General features: G+C 38.5%; 1 protein-coding gene across 10 annotated transcripts in view; it reads left to right on the top strand.

Annotated features, from left to right (window-relative positions):
- Positions 1 to 16714, top strand: part of STOX2 (storkhead box 2) — a 209650-nt gene that overhangs the window by 165056 nt on the left and 27880 nt on the right. For 2 of the 10 annotated variants that reach the window (XM_023532904.1, XM_023532905.1), the window contains exons 2-3: positions 11565 to 11882; positions 11989 to 12108. The exons of 5 other annotated variants lie outside the window; for them this stretch is intronic. In XM_023532904.1, the coding sequence (XP_023388672.1) occupies positions 12084 to 12108 (25 nt within the window). In that variant the 5' untranslated portion in view covers positions 11565 to 11882; positions 11989 to 12083. Of the gene's footprint in view, positions 1 to 11014; positions 11220 to 11564; positions 11883 to 11988; positions 12109 to 16714 lie in introns of those variants that run through there. 3 more of the 10 variants (XM_023532903.1, XM_023532906.1, XM_011364031.2) reach the window with 3 other exon arrangements.

Here is a 16714-nt window from a genome sequence, read left to right as displayed (position 1 = left end):
ATCCAAAAGAATTAAAAGCAGGATCTTAAAAGAGCTATCCGCAGTTCCATGTTCTTTACAGCGCTGTTCACAATAAGCAAGATGTGGAAACAGCCTAAGTGTCTGTGGACACATGAATGAATAAAGAAAATGTGGTATATACATACAATGGAATATATTCAGCCTTAAAAAAAAAGAAAGAAATCCTGCAGTATGCAACAATATGGATGAATGTTACGGATATTATGTAAGTGAAATAAGCCAGACGCGGAAGGAGGAATATACTGCAGGATTCCACTTATATGAGGTAGCTAAGAGGTCAGACTTATAGAGGCAAAGAAGAGAATGGTGATTGGGAGGGGAGAATGGGAGTTGCTAATCAACGTGTATAAAATTTCAGTTATACAAAGATGAATAAGTTCTAGAGATCTGATACACAACATTGTGCCTGTAGATAACAATACTGTGTTGTACACTTAAAAATCTGTTAAGAGCGTAGACCTCATGTTAAGTGTTCTTATCAAAAAAAAGCTTTTAAAGAGCATATTAAAAGTGTATGCACCTAACAACAAAGCTTCAAAGTATATGAGGCAAAATAGAACTGAAAGGAGTAATGGGTGAGTTTAGTTGGGGACTTCAATAACATGGCTGTCTCAGTAATTGATGGAACAAGTAGCTAGAAAACCACATGGATATAGAAAAACTGAACAATACTACTAACCAACGAGAGTTAATCAACCTTTTATAAAATATTCCTCCTTAAAATAAGCAGGTATACGTTCCTTTCAAATCCTCAGAGAACATTCACAAAGATAGTTGATATCCCGAGACATAAGACAAACCTAAACACAGTTAAAGAATTTAAATAATCCAAAATATGTTATTTTACCATAAAGGAACTTAACTAGAAATCAACAACAGAAAGATAACTGATAAATCCCCAAATACTAGGAAATTAAATAATGTGCTTCTAAGTAATCCATGGATCAAAGAGGAAGTCTCAGGGAAAGTATTTTGAGGTGAACTAAAGTGAAAATACAACATATCACAATTCATACGAATCAGACAAAGCAGGGCTTAGTGGGAAATATATAGATCAAATGCTCATGTTAGAAAAGAAAAAAAGATCCAAAATGAATAGTGTAAGCTTTCACCTAAAAGAACTGGAAAAAAATTGCAAAATAAGCCCAAAACAAGCAGAAGGAAAAATAATAAAGAGCATATATCAACGAATTTGAAAACAAAATTAATGTAGAAAACCAATGAAGTCAAAAACTGGTTCTTTAAAAATAACAATAAAATAGATAAATCTCTAGCTAAATTGACAAGGAAATAAGAAGATACAAATGATCAATATTAGGAGTGAAACGGTATATCATTACAGACTCCACAGACATAATAAGGGAACACCACAAACAGCTCTCTGCACATAAATTCAACAATTTAGGTGAAATAGACCAAATCTTAGAAAGAACATCCTATTGAAACTCACTCAAAAAGAAATAAATTACCTGAATAGCCCTGTATCTTTTAAATACATTTAATTTATAGTTAAAATTTTACCCCAAGAAACCCAAACCAAAAACTCCAGTTCCAAGTAGTTTCACTGAAAAATTCTACCATACATTTATGGAAAAAATAACACCAATTTAATAGGACCTTTTCTAGAAAATAGAAAAGGATGCAACACTTCTCAACCCATTTTATGAAACCAGCATTATCTTTATGCCAAAACCAGACAGATAGAACAATAAAACTGCAGACCAATTTTCCTCATAAACATAGATGTAAAAATCCTCCATAAAATATTAGCAAATTGAATTCAGCAATATGTAAAAAGAAGAATAAACCATGACCAAGTAGGGGTAAGCCCTGAAACTCAAAGCTAATTCAGCATTTGAAAATCAATGTAATTCACCATATTAATAAACTAAAAAAGAAAAATCACACGATAATAACAATTGATTCAGAAAAAGCAATTGATAAAATTCAACATACATTTACAATAAAAGCTCTTAATCGAGACACAGAAGGCAACTTCCTTAACCTAGGATAAAGAACGTCTAAAAAACTCTGCAGCTAACATTGTACTTAAAGACTAAATACTCTCTTAAGATTGGGAACAAGGCAAGGATGTCCACTTTTACTATTCCCATTCAACATCATACTAGAATTTCTAAAATAAAATTCCTTAAACAAAGAACTGAAATACAAATTATAATAAAACTGTCTCTTTGCAGACAACATGATTGACTGTGTAGAGAAACCCCAAAAATAAACAAATAAAGCTCCTAGAACTACATTGCTGGTTAGATTGCAAAATTGTATAGCCAATCTGGAAAACAGTTTGGCGGTCTCTTCTAAAGGTAACTCCACCCTTAACCATATGAGTCAGCACTCGCCTCTAGTCCATGCAAGAACATTAGGAGTTTCCGTAGCACTGTGCTCGGTGAAAGGAGCCAGTCTGACAGTTACGTACCATGTGATTCCATTCACATGACAGTCTGGAAAAGAGAAAACGAGAGGGACAAGGAACATATCAGTTGTTTCCAGGGATTAGGGGTACGTAAGGAGCATCCTGAAGGAGTTTTTGGGGCGATGGAACTATTCTATATCGGACTCTACCCTGATTGTGATGGTGGTTATACAAATCTACACATGTGTTAAAACTCACGGATTTTGTACATCAAAGAAAGTCCTGATTTCGTATATGTCAATTTCTAAAAAAAAAGTATGTTTTTAAAATTATAGGCTTTATTGTAAAAGTGAATGATACTTAATGTTCTTGTGATTGCTTATTGATTAACTAGATCAGTGCAGTTTAATCGAACTTTCTGAGGTGATAGAAACGTTCTATATATGCTGTGCCAAATGTAGTGAATATTAGCCTGTATAGTTATTATTGAGCATTTGAAATAGAGGGACTAAAATTTTCATTTGATTTAATGTAAATTGACTTCAAGTTAAATAACTACATGTAGCTAGTAGCAACTGTATTGGACAAAGCAAATATAGATGGTTGTCTAATCACTGTGATCCCATTCATTTAATTTAATTTAATTTTTAAATTTAATTTATTGGGGTGACATTGGTTAATAAGTTTACAGAACTTTCAAGTGTACAATTCAATAATACATCATTTGTATATTGCATTGTGCGTTCACCACCCAAGGTCAAATTTCCTTCCATCACCATATATTTGACTCCTTTTACCCTTATCTATTTCCCCCACCTCTTTCTCCTCTAGTAACCTCTGAACTGTTGTCTGTGTTCATGAGTCCTTGTTTGTCTTGTTTATTTGTTTCTTTCTTTCAGTTTTATATAGAGACAAAAGAGAATATGACTGATTTGTTTTTTTTAACATCAAGATGTTATGATTTTTTTCCCCTAGTTTTATAAACACTTTCTCAATAAACACGTATGCTCTAGCTCCTATGAGATGATGTGTAGAGATGCCACAGAGGAATGGCCTAATGTCAGCAAAAGAGGTTAGTGGACAGGTAGAAGAAATTTGTGATAATAAATAGGTAGAGGATATCGAAGTCCAAGTAATATTTTTTTTTAGCCAATAATTATTTGACTGTTTTAGGTGCCAAAGCACTGTTTTCAACCACTATTTGGAGTACTGAAAATACAGTCTAGTGAATCCTGTTCACATTCTAGTCAGTGAGAATAGAGACAGACTAGACACTAAGGGTCCGGAGTGCACTGAAATGCCAGGGGAGCAGCACATCGGCGGTCCCTCCACTTCCCCGAAGTGTGGGCTGGACTAAATAGAGGCTTACCCCTTCTAATGGGGTGCTGCTGGGGCCTGTAAGAAATACAAAGGCAGCCCCGGCATGCCACGGTCAGCATTGTGCTGGAAAGCTTTGACCAGTATTTCTTTACTTTGCACTCCGTCTGGACTTAGTTTGCAGCAAGTTTTCTCCTCTTATTCATAGTTTTTGGGGAAGTATCGTGATACCTTCTTTTCATGTGTGTTTACTTTTCATTCCTTAGTTAATTGGAAGCACCTTGAGGTCAGAGGTTAGTTCTATAGATATGCCTCCTTTTAAAAAATATGGCAGCCTTTGCAACTTTCATATTTTTTTCCTGATTTCATCTTACAGAGGAGGAATGCAACCCATACAGAGGCTAACTTGTCCATAATTAAATAAGCCGGTGATAAAGTAATTCAGTTTCTCTGCTCTTTGACCTTCTAACTAATTCCAGCCAAAAGAGCTTTTAGGACTCAGTAATGGTGTATCTTTAAAGCTACAGAAATACCGATGATAACTTTGAAAACTAATTGGGAAATACCACTTTCAGGTGTGTTTTCAGATGTAGTAGTTGCTTCTCCAATTGGGGGTATATTTGCCTCCAGGGACTAGGGCCCTACGCTGCAGGTTTATGTGACCTCAGGATAAATGTGGATGGTCTATCTCGAGCACTAGTACACTTGTAAAATTTGGAAAGTAACGTTGAATGATGTTCAGTGGAAGCAATTTTTTAAAATTTTGCTGTTAAGACAAAAAGCAGTGTCTTACAGAGTATAATGCATAGCTTGTGTGAATTTCAAGAGGCCCTCAGAGCAGAATCTTTTGTGTTTTTGCTCGGTTATTGTGGGCTTCCTTGGGCAGACCATCACTGTCTTCTGCAGTGGAAAATACTAAGTAGAAATATCTGAGATGTACTCAGCTGTGTTTTCACCCAGGAAGTTAGACATGACCTGTTCACAAATCCAAATGCTAATGTAATAAAATTATAACATAGAAAGGTAACATCTCATTTCCCCATGCTTTCTCATAGTCTTCCTACTGTTTTATATCAAAACAGCAAATTTAAAATCTCTCTTTTTAACTGCAAACTCACAGGCTCTCAGTTTTTCTCACTTTACTTTCATCTATTCCTTCCTTATCTTCTTTGGACATTGATTAGAAAAAGTGAGGGCAGAAAAATAATTTATACTATAGTGTAGTATGGAAAATTGGACATCTGCTTACTTAATATATTTATATCTTATCTGAAGTACATCTGAGAAGGCTTAGAGTTTAATTGTCTTTTAGTAAATTTTACCAGGTATTGTGGAGGGATGGGAGGATGTCTGCACTGAGAATCAGGAGATCTGGATGTCAGTTCTGGCTTTGTGACTGGCTCTTTGTAACTTTGGGCAAGTCCGCTTCCCCCACTTGGACCCTAAGATTATCTTTGGACCCTACTTGGACCCTAAGATGACTTTCAGTGTCTTCTGCCGCTCTAAAATGTCATTATTCTATGTTCCTAATCCTATGACAATTGATCTGATCCAAAGACTTTTGAGAATTTTAGTAAGTAACACAGAACAGCGCTGTTCTTCACTGCGTGTTGGTATTGGTGCTCTCTAGTACTTCTAGGGCTACCAAGGATATTTGGTCTTTACTTACTTAGTTTCCTAGTGTATACATGTTGCATATAATCCAACTTGCATTGAAATTATTTCTTCTACCATAACAAAAATGCACTTAACTCAGTAAATCTTGGATTATAAAGACCTTGAAAACTCTGAAACTTTCTGCTTTTGAAACCACTTCTGTTGAATTTTTAATTTGCACCTTTTTATCAGCTTTCATGCAGCCAGGAAAGTCTGATCTGTTATTTTGTGCCCAGGGATTCTGTTCAGAGGATTTCTTCTCCTCTTCCCTTCATTTTTCAATTCGAACTACTTATTCTTCTACCCTGAGCACTACTCCAAATGTCAGACTCTCATCATAGCACAGTCTTTTGGGTAGGTGATGAGCAAGGAGTGTTAGCTGTACATGATACTTCTGTAAGTGCATTTCTGATAGTATCCTAAGATTTCGTGCTGGAAATTTTGGACAGTCCCTTTGTGAAACAGAACAGTATCTTATATCTCGGTGCTCCTCTCTGTTCCTTGTTTAAGTGCTCTGTGCCTCTTGTTCAGTTTTTCACAATAGCCTCTTCCTTTGTCTCAATAATTATCTTCTCTCTTTGGATGCATCCTATACCCTGTTGCCAGAGTAACCTAAGTTTACAGCCTTAGTAGCATCACTCCCTTGTAAAAACCCTGAGTGCCTTTCTCTTGCAATTTCAAAATCTTTTCTCAGCCTGACTTACTCTTTGGCTTAATCTCTACCCTTCTCCTTCACATATTCTACACTTGCTGGCCAAGCCAGGTGGACCAGCAGACATTCTCCAGAACATCTTGTACTCTCCAACCCACATTATCTTTTTGCTGCCTGGAAAGACATCTCCAACTTTTCTCTCCCCCCACCCCTTTACTGACGTATGTTTGGGGCCCCTCTCAACTGCTGCTGCTTTCCTAAAGTGCTGCCCAATTCCTGCCATGCTTCCTTGCTATCTCTCTAACAGAAGTAGTCATCTTTCTTTGTTCTCATGGTACTCTCTTCCTCTTTCCCTAGAATGATTCAGAGGATGACTCAGATGTTGATGTAAAACTGTGAGGATAGACGCTATAACTTCTTCATTGTTATTCTGACTTAAGCAACAAGAAGAGTGTTATATTTAATAAATGTTTGTTGACTTGAACTACATTGAATTAGGGTAGGTTTATTATAATATTGTTACAGAGTAGGATTTTTTCCCTCCCCTTTTGCTCCCTTTTTGCAAAGGGGATAGAGTCTTGGCATCACAGACTTCTGTGTGGTGATGGGCAGCAGAGAAGTCCCCGGGGGAAGAAACGTTCATTGACCAGTCAACATACCTCTAATGAGCTGCCATAAGCTTATAAATGCTTGTTTTTGGAGAATGTGAAGTTCATGTAGGGTAATGCTTCTTAGGGAGGAGACTTAACTAATGGCTGTGATAAATGGCAAATGAAATTCATTGCAAATATAAGGTAGATTATTTTCTTATCTATTAAAGACTGTTCTTAATCTCATCTTAGGCCACCCTTCTTGCCTCCTCTCTCTCCATTCTCCAATATGAACCTTCAGCCAGAGGCAGGCCCACCTCCTGTTCCCCTACCTCCCTCCCATCAGCACCTTTATGCCTTGGTTCATGCTTCCTCTCTTCAGGCCATTCACTCACTCACTCACTCCATTCATTCATTCATTCAGCACATATTTATTTAGTGCCTGCCATTGGCTAGGTACTTGTCAGGAACACATCTGTAAACACAGAGAAATTCCTCTCTTCATGATGCTCATGTTTTGCTCATGGTATGCCTTTTCTCTTTTCTCTCACCTCTCCAGATTCTAGGACAAGTTTGTCTTTCCCTTGAAGCCATTCCTCACTGCTTCAGCCCAGGTTCTTCCTCCTGAATTCTCGGGGGTGCACATTACCTGTTCTCCCTTTTGACAAACACTGTCTTGTATTCTTTGCGCTTTTTGTGTGTTAATATCTTATCTCCTCAAATGCATTATAAGCTTCATGAGAGTCTAGACCATGTCATTGCTTCATGGAAAAGTTTGTATACCAGTGTACGTACACTGCATGATCTCCAGTGTCTTAAACATTTGCAGTTAGGCACCTGATACTTTTAACTGATATAAGGGTATTTATTGCCCCCCGCTTTATCAAGTAAAGTAACTCCAAGACTGTGCTACACCGTTAGTCATCAAAGCATTTTCTAAAGAACCTGCGTGACTGTGCCACTATGTAAATACTATTTAATCTTTTGCCAAGGAACCAGTTGAGTGCCAAGCACAAACTCTACCCACATATCATCAATTGAGCAAATCACCTTTGAAATATTCAAAGTTTGTAAGTCTTTACTCTAACACGGACGCTAATACTAAAAGGGACAAGAGGCACCAGGAAGAGGAGGATGACTTCTAATTATGTCTATAGTTGATTTTTGAGTTTCTCTCTCCAACAAAGACTGATATCTAAAACATCAGAGTGTCTTTCTCACCTTTATTTCTGAGTGGAGGCTAATGGCCCTCCATCATAAAACTCATCTTGCTATTGGTAGGACTTGCAACATGAACTTATGGGTATGGTTTTGAGTGATCAATTACACTAATTTGCATGGTCATTTAATAGTAGTCTGTGGCGTGAGGCTGGAGGGCAGCCCATCGGGGGTTGTAGAACTGGGCAAACTCTGCTGCTAATGGGACCCAGCCTGTGAACTTAACCTCATTTGGATTATGTGCTAACAAAGTGAATGAGCTTCAATTTAGATTTAAAAATTAAGCCATAAATTTAACAAATTTTTCTTTTTGTTTCAAGTGGTTATTTTATCAGAGTTGAGAGGCAGGATGTGTGGTGATTAAAAACAGACTCTGGAGCCTCCTGCGGCAGACTGAAATCCTGCCACTGTCACTTACTAGCTGTGAGAGCCTGAGGAAGGCAGTTAAACTTTTTTTTTTTTTAATGGAAATAATAACAGTACTTAACTTATTGGGTCCTTGTAAAGTTTAGATGAGTTTCTGTATGTGGGCATAGTAGGCTCATAAATAGATGGAAAAATACATGTTTGGATATTAGAAAATTTGAATACATTTTTCTTTGTATTTTTCTATCCCTTGTCTTTGAGTATTTGTTTTTTTTTCCCCCTTTATCTACTTATTTAACCTTTTCTATATTATAGAAGAAACTTGAGTTTTTACCTATCAAGAAGTGGTCCAATGACCTAAAGCTTCCCCAGAGGCTTTTGAATTGCCAGAGCTAAAAATATCTCTAGTTAGATCTTAATTTTTAACCCATTAGTTATATAGTTACATCATTGCATTCTTGTGGTGCAGATGTTTCTCAGGCACACTTTCTGACCTTATAACCATTAGACTGTGCCTGATAGGAATGGGTTGAATTAGGTGGATTTAGGTGAATTTATAAATAATGACACAACCAAACTCAAAGAGAGCTGAGTGAAGCTGAGCTGCCACGGTCGGAGGCCCTGGGGCCGGGCCACACCTTCCGTCTACAGCATGGCCGAGAACCTAGGTGGCCCATCACATGAGAGGAAATAATACATTGGAAGGGAAAATCGAGAACAAACCATTTCTCATAAAACACGTGAGGCATAAGTGATGAGGTTTTTTTTTGTTTTATTTTTGTTTTTGTTTTTTCTAAGTTGCACAAATGAGACTTGATTTAATAGCAATTCATATGAAGAAGTTCTCGGGAGATTGACAGTGTAACACAATAATCAAAAACCTACTGTTCTCTTATGTTCCTTTCTGGGGACTTGGGGAGAGAACCCATTCCCTTGCCGGTTCAGCATCCCGAGGCTACCCACATTCCTTTCATCATAGCCCCCTCCCTCCTTCTTCAAAGCCAGCGACAACAGTCAGTTGAGTCCTTCTTACATCTCATTGCTTTGACTTCCCCTTCTGATTCCCTCGTCTACTTTTAAGAACCCACATGATTCCATTGGGCCTATGCAAATAATCTTTCTCTTTTAAAGTCAGTTGATTAGCAACCTTAATTCCAGTTGCAACCTTAGTTTCCCCTTTGCCGTGTACTGTAGTATTTATAGGTTTTGAGAATTAATGTAGGGACATCTTTGGGAGACTGTTATTCTGCCTGCCACTTCTGGCTTTTGATTTCCTACTGTGATGCGGCATGCTATGTGATGGCAGTCCCTCCTAAATTTGTATGGTCTCAGCCACATTTACTTGAAAAATATAGATGTTTTAGCCCATGTGCAGAATTGACCTTGGCACATAATGGGAAAACATTTGAGGCCATTAAAAATACAGAAAGTGAAAAAAAACCCTACCACAGTCTTAGACCGTGTGAATATAGAGTCCAGAACCAGGAAAGTGATACTGCCCTGGGGAGAACACAGCTAGGATATATTTGGTTCTTCATACAACATTTGAAGAGATAAATTGATATGTCACAGTAGGAGCAAACGATGGAAACCATGAGGGCAGAGGATTTGAAAAGTGTCAGATGGTTACAGGAGCCGAAGAAGATTTATTTAACGTTGAGACCAAATGTATCAATCAGTTGATGAATGAACGTAGGGTATGCTTGCTTACTAAGTGTCCCAAACTGTGCACAACTAGAGGCGAGATGATTTGGGACGTTAAGGACTGGTTACTGTTTGTAAATATTGGGTAAGTTATCGGGCAGGAGAGGGTTATACATTTTTTTGGCTTTCCGAGGGTAGAATGCGAATCACTGTGTAGGGTTCACCAGAGGATGTGCACTGGCTCGGAGGAGACCAGAGCTCTGTGGGAGGAGGTTCCTGAAGACAGGCTAAGTGACAGGAGTTAAGAGAGGATGTGACTATGGTGAGATTTTAACCTAGGGAAGATCCATTGCATTTTTGCCCTTCCCATCTCTGGTTGTGCCCTGCACTTTGTATTCATTGTAACTTAGCTACTATATTCATGAGGATGTGGGAAAACTGTACAAACATCCTCTGCTACCAAATCTGCTTAGTTTCTTTGTGTGGGTTAACTTAACAGTGTCTGCTTGGTTCCTTAGTGGAGGTAGTGAGAGGTGCCTGCTTGCTTTAGTATTAGTTTATTTGGGAGAGTTTGGGCAGTGTTATTACTGATACAATAGAACTCATTTCTTTCTGAAATATTCTTTTCCTCTCAGACTCCATTTTTTTCTCTGATTTTAATGTAATTGCTGATATTTCTATCTTTCTTTCGTCTCTCCCAACTCCCACCCTTTTTCTTCTTGAAATGTTTATGTGTTCTTTCTTGTACCCTAGAGATAAATCCTTTTCCTTTATGATTGTACCGAAATAAGTTCCTCTGTGTGGCTGTGTGTATAAGTACAGTATGTACACGTGTATATGTGGTGCTGATAACGAGTGTGGCTTGGTACAAACAGTGCAGTGAAAGGACATTTTTACACAGATATGTAATTGATTTTTTTTTTTTTTTGCCTTCCTGATCTAAGACGTAGAATTTTTTTTTTTTTTTTTTAAAAAGGCAGATGAAGCAGTGATGTAAAAAATCCTATGAATCATACCACTCCGTAGATTTCAGTTGTGTTGTGAGCTCAGGAGAACCTCACGCTGAGAACGAGTTCCTGACATAGTGACCTCATTCCCAACGCCGCCTTTCTCAGCAGCAGCAGAAGCTGCACTGGCTGACGGCAGGCTGCAGGCTGCCTTTGCTGCAAGCCTGACAGCTGTGTGTCGGTTATGATGAGACCCAGGCTTGCAAGGACTTGCACCGCAACCGGAATTTATGACAAATAGCTCACTGCAGCTAAACTTTGATCCAGTGTACAGTAGAACCTCCTGTTATACACAGGAGGGAGATCCGTCCTTCGTTACAATGAAAAGCCAGCCTTAAAAAAAAAGAATATATAAGGTTTATAATTACGGACTGGTGAGTATATGACGCTAGATCAGTTTTAATGGGTGTGCTTTTTTTTCAAGCATCCGGAGGTATGTGCCCTTTTTTCCTGTTTTAATGATTAAAAAATAATAGTTGGTGCTAATGCATGTGAGGAGACCTGGGCCCCTTGGAGAGGAGGATGTACCCCTTGCGGCCCTGGGCCTGGGGTCCATTCCCGGCCCAGCATCTCTGCAGCGCACAGACAAAGGAGCCTGCACACGTACCAGAGGCTGTAGCTTTTCTTGGAGCGATGACTCATTTCAGTTCACAAAGGATTCTGGGCAGGGTAGTGAGAAGTCAGGTTGGCTGATCCGTCCCTATGACTTCACTTTGCAGAGAACAAGGCAGAAGAGGAGTGACACTGCAGATTCCCGAGGCACTGCAGTGGGATGTGGGCTCAGTGCAAGTGGCTGTGATATATGGAATAGGCATGGGACAAGATTCCAGCCGTTCCATGCAAATAGGAGAAAAGAATGGTAAAGAGGATTTTTTTTTTTTCCCTAAAATCGTTACCAGCAAAGTACATTCACAAAGCCTTTTTAAGGTGCTTTTTTCGCCAGCTTTTGAACTGAACTTGCACCTGTATCTCAAGCCCTGAATTGTAAGAAGAGCTGAGAGTTCTGGAACTCATTTTTTAAAAGTAGATCTACGAAGGTAAAGTACCAGATTCCTGTTGTGTTCCATGGGCCCTCAGTAGCCAATCTGAAATGCTCATTCCGGATATTGTTACTCGGAAGTTTACTCTTTCTTCTTATTTCAGATTCTAGGACGTCCGTTTCTGTTACTGGCTCCTTCTTGTGCCTGGATGCAAACCCCTAGCATGCACCAGGCTTTAGCGTCAAAGCTACCTGGGAGATGGAGCCAGTCCAGAAAGGGTCAGGTAGGTTGCCCCTGCTTTTCTTTCAAGACTTGTTGTGTGCAAAGAAATATGGTAAAATGTCTACAGCCCCTTTGATGAGGGTGCCCTGTCCTCTGAAAAGCGGTCTTGCTGTTAATCCCCCACAGCCTCAAGCTTGAGCAGTCGAAGTGCCCCCTGTAGGCTGCCCTCCAGATGCGACCTCTCCAGCATGATTCATCCCAGAGCCGTCACCTCAGAACTGAAAGTCAGACAGCTGTAGGATTTGCGAGTGGAAATAATTAAACTGCTTCAGATTTCCACCAGTTTCAATATCTCACTCCTCTCATGGAGGCATTCAGTAAATATTATTTGAATTTTTTCTTTCTCTACTAATCCAGTCCCTGAAAGGTGGCATGTTATTTGGCCCGTTAACCTACACGCAAGGCACTAAAATCCAAGAAAGCCTGATTTATCTGCTCAGGACTGTCTCCAGCACTACTACCATCGTGTGGAGGCTGCTCTTTAACCACAAGGGAAGTTAAGAGTATTTCATTGTAGTCTACTTGAGGAGTCAGATTACAGCAGAGCTGTTTTCTTACAACATCCATGGGCTTTTCACACAAAAGCTGTTTTGTTTTGTTTTGTTTTAAATAGTAGATGCTAAAGTTTGATTCTCGAAAGTACATTACGCGCTGTGCTTCCAAAGTGAAACTTGGCAAATCTAAAAGCATGGTTTTACCACCTCGTCAAATTTATAGTTTTAGCACTTTTTTTATTGAAGATATTTCTGAGACTGTTAAATCCCTTATGTAATTTGTGATAATAATGCGAACATTTAAAAATAATGCAAACTATATATTGGATAGGCCCCTTGAACATCTCTTCTTCTCTTGGCTCTCATATCCATCCCCATAACTCACCCTGTCACGGACAGGCAGAAAGCATGTGTCCTTTCTTCACTGTCAAAGATCTCTCTTCTTCAGGCACAGCACTTTGCGTCTTCAAAGCAAAGTTGAGGAGGTTGAGTCAGTGTTAAAGGATGTTCGGTCATGAAAAATACAAGCATAGTATGTTGAGAATAAAATTGTATAATGTCCCTGAGTCCATCAGTTCTACTCATCCTTAAAGACCCTATTCAAAGTTTCTCCCAATCACTTCCAACTGGAGGTTATTTCTTAGTCCTATTGCAGAATTAATTTCTCTCTCTTTGTGTATACGTGTGAGTGTGTGTGTATATATGTATAATTTATATATTATATATTAATATAAATTATATGTAATAAATTCCTGTGATATAATTAATTAGCTAGTCATTCATGTACTTCCTTGTTCTATCTCTTCTCAGGGTGTTTTAAACAGTAATTCGAATATGTTACAATTGCTTATGTTTTCACACATTTATATCCTGTTTCCCACCTAAATTATAAGCTCATCGGAGGCAAGGATCAAGATTTATGCCTTTTTCTACATCTCCGAGCAGTTCCCTACACCTGGAAACCATTCAGTAAATAGTTGATTAAGAAGAGAGGCAGTTTAAAAAGTGTTAATTTGTCATAAAGAGTGAGAATGATCTGTTTTGTTCATTTTAAGAATTTTCATGAGGTAAATTGCTAGGGTAGACCTCAGGGGTTATGCACATACTGTAGAAATGGTGACTGTCCTTACCTTGAGTTACAGTCTGGGCAGTCCCTGGCACGGCTTGTAGAGGGTTGTTCTTGTCAAGGTGAGGCCCTTGGCTGTGGACGTCGCTTGTGGTTTACTTACCTGGGAAGGGTAATACCGGACACACCATCTTTGAGTAAGGAGTACGCGAAATAGTGAAAGCTTGTGTGGAAGTTTTTTTGTTTTTTTGTTTTGGAATCCTACAAGGTGTTTTTCTTAGAAAAGAGAATTAGAATAGCTATTAGCACCCCAGGTCCCATGCGAAACTATCTAACTCCTAGTGCACCACTAACCCTTAGTACTGAGTACTCAAGTGCTAGGTTTCCCTTTGTTTTTTTATGTAAAAGATGGGCCCAGCCAAAATTTTAAAAGAGGCCAACTTTCTTTGATATTTTTTATATTCTTGTAACTCAGTTCGTATTATTTCTCATCTTCTAGTAACTTTCTCTCTCCAAAGTCCCTATGTAATGCATGTTTCCTATTTGCTTTAAGACCGTTATTCTCTTCTTGCCCAGTAATACATCCCAAATGCTATGTCTATATGTGTGTGTGTATCTTAACTTTTCTGCCTCCCAATCAGAATATTCCATTCATTCAGTGAGCACGCTCACAGCTAAGAATCAAGAGGTGAATAATATGATTATTTCATACTAGAATAAGAAAGACTATTGCCCTCTTAGCTTTCCCACAGATATCTGTTTTTTAAAAAAGATTTATTTTTAGGACCAAATGATTTCTTGGTAGAAATTCAAACACTATAAAAGAGTAAATTGAATAAATTCAGATAGGCATGGAGAAGATAATTTTAATACTAACTACTGTTTATTAAATACTTGCTAGGTTTCAGGGGCAGTGTAAGCACTCACATCCATTATCTCATTTAATCCTCTCAATAGTTCTATAAAGTAAACATCACTATGTGCACTTATTAAGAGAAGAAATTTAGAGTCAAAAATTAAATAGCTTGCCGCAATTCACACAACAAATGAGGAGCACAACTGGGCTCTGAACCTAAGGTTTTAACTGCAGAGTTCACAGCCTCTACCACTGTCTTGTAATGCTGAACCTTGGAGAGAAAAGTTACTTCTCGGTACAGTGAGTTGCGAGTTTTCTCGAGTTTTCTCTGTGTATCTGTTCTGCCCTCTGTGCTCTTTCATCCCTATATGCAGTTATGTAGGGTTTTTTTGTAACAACCTCCATGGCGGTTTGGAGGGGTGGTAGAGATGTTCACTTATTGGGGAGACGGTAGCTGTCATTCAGTATAATTTTGTTGTAATTTGGGAACCAGCAACGTGTGTGTACATACACACATATGTGTGTGTATGTGTGTGTGTGTGTGTGTGTGTGTGTGTGTATATACACACACATATATATATATTCAGACTAGATTTAATTAGGCCTTTTTGTTCTATTACTATTGTATTTTACAGAAATAAGTCACAGTATAGCTGTGACACCTAAACTGATAAAGCAAAGAACACAGTTTTGAGAAACAGCTGTGGTGATTCTAACTTATGAAGAGGGGATGAGAATGACCCTGGAGATGGTAGACCAATTTATTAGCCTATATTTGAAAAATACCATCGATGGAAACTGGAGCGTCTAATATGTCTCTGGTGTTAGGCTAGGTTCTGATGTAGAATGGAGATGGAAGAGAAGTAAAATAGGAATTTAGATTTCATTCTATGTGATGCACTTTTAATAAAGTAAAGGAAGACACTATATTACATAGGAACTCTTGTTAGCCAGGTGCCTTGCAGAATGGCATGACATCTGAGGAATCTTAATTGTTGTCAGCTAGGACTGGTGTTTCATTATGATTTTACCCCCGGTGGTAAATGGCTTTAACTTAGCCCCGGATGTGGGACTAGAGAGCAGGGTGGCAGATGGTGATGGAAAGCGTCTTGGCATTTAGCAGGGTCTTACCTTGCTTTGTCTATGTGTGTAGTACCTGTTTATTCAACAAACCTGAGTGTCTGCTGACTAGCACTCTGTTAGGTTCCATAGTGCCTAACACACACCACACTTGCGCAGTCTTAGCAAAGGTTCGAAGCGTATAATTGGCCTGATGGCTCATATTTCCAACCTAACTTTTCCACAAAAAATCTATTGCAATAGCAAAATGATCCAAAAGTGTTTGATGTTTATGATTAGAGAAGATGCCAGTCATCATTCTGGTGATGGTGGAGTTGGCTCCCCGGCTAAGAAGGTATCACCCATCACGTCTGTTGGCTGCCTTTCTTCACCTGATCTTTTACTTTTTCTGGCTTGTCTGTCTCTGCTTATCTTGTGACAGTTGTTTATCAGTGTTCCAATCTCAGTAACAAGAGAAATAGCTATCAGACTAATGAAAACTTGTGGATGGGGAAGATGATGAGTTTCTTTTGTAAACCAATCAGCCGATTGATTTATCATTTCACTTGGTTGTATTAGACATCTCTCTGCATTAGGCAGACTGATAAGCAGAAAGAGTCAGATGATGTGGTGGACACAAGCCGTGTGTGTGTGTGTGTATGTGTTGCGCACGCACACACATGTTTGTGTGCATGCACACCATATACCACCATGCCATTCTTGCTTATCCCTACTCATTAGAAATTTCTTAGTAAGTCATAGCTAACAGACATCATTAACTTTAGTATTATTAATGAGAGCCTCTTACGTTCTATTTTGAATTAGAACAGTTTATTCAAATAATAGCTTAGGAACTGGACCTTCTTTAAGAGACCCATCAAGTGTTGAAATAAAGCATTAGCAAACTTTAGAAGAGCTGTTATAGAATTTCTAAATGTTCTAAAATTCCTTTTTATGTCAACTTTCCTTCCATTGACTATTGCAATGAGGGCTCAGCCTTAAATTTCTGAAATCAGTGACATTTAAACTAAACATACCATAAACCAGTAAAAGTGCCAGTTTTCTTTTAAATTTCAAATACAAACATTTGGAAGTCAAGTATGGTAATCTGGTTTCACAGGAGAGCTGCTTA

This window comes from Pteropus vampyrus, unplaced genomic scaffold, assembly GCF_000151845.1.
Source record: "Pteropus vampyrus isolate Shadow unplaced genomic scaffold, Pvam_2.0 Scaffold92, whole genome shotgun sequence".
In the NCBI taxonomy this organism is placed as follows: domain Eukaryota; kingdom Metazoa; phylum Chordata; class Mammalia; order Chiroptera; family Pteropodidae; genus Pteropus; species Pteropus vampyrus.
This window is presented reverse-complemented; position numbering and strand designations above follow the sequence as displayed.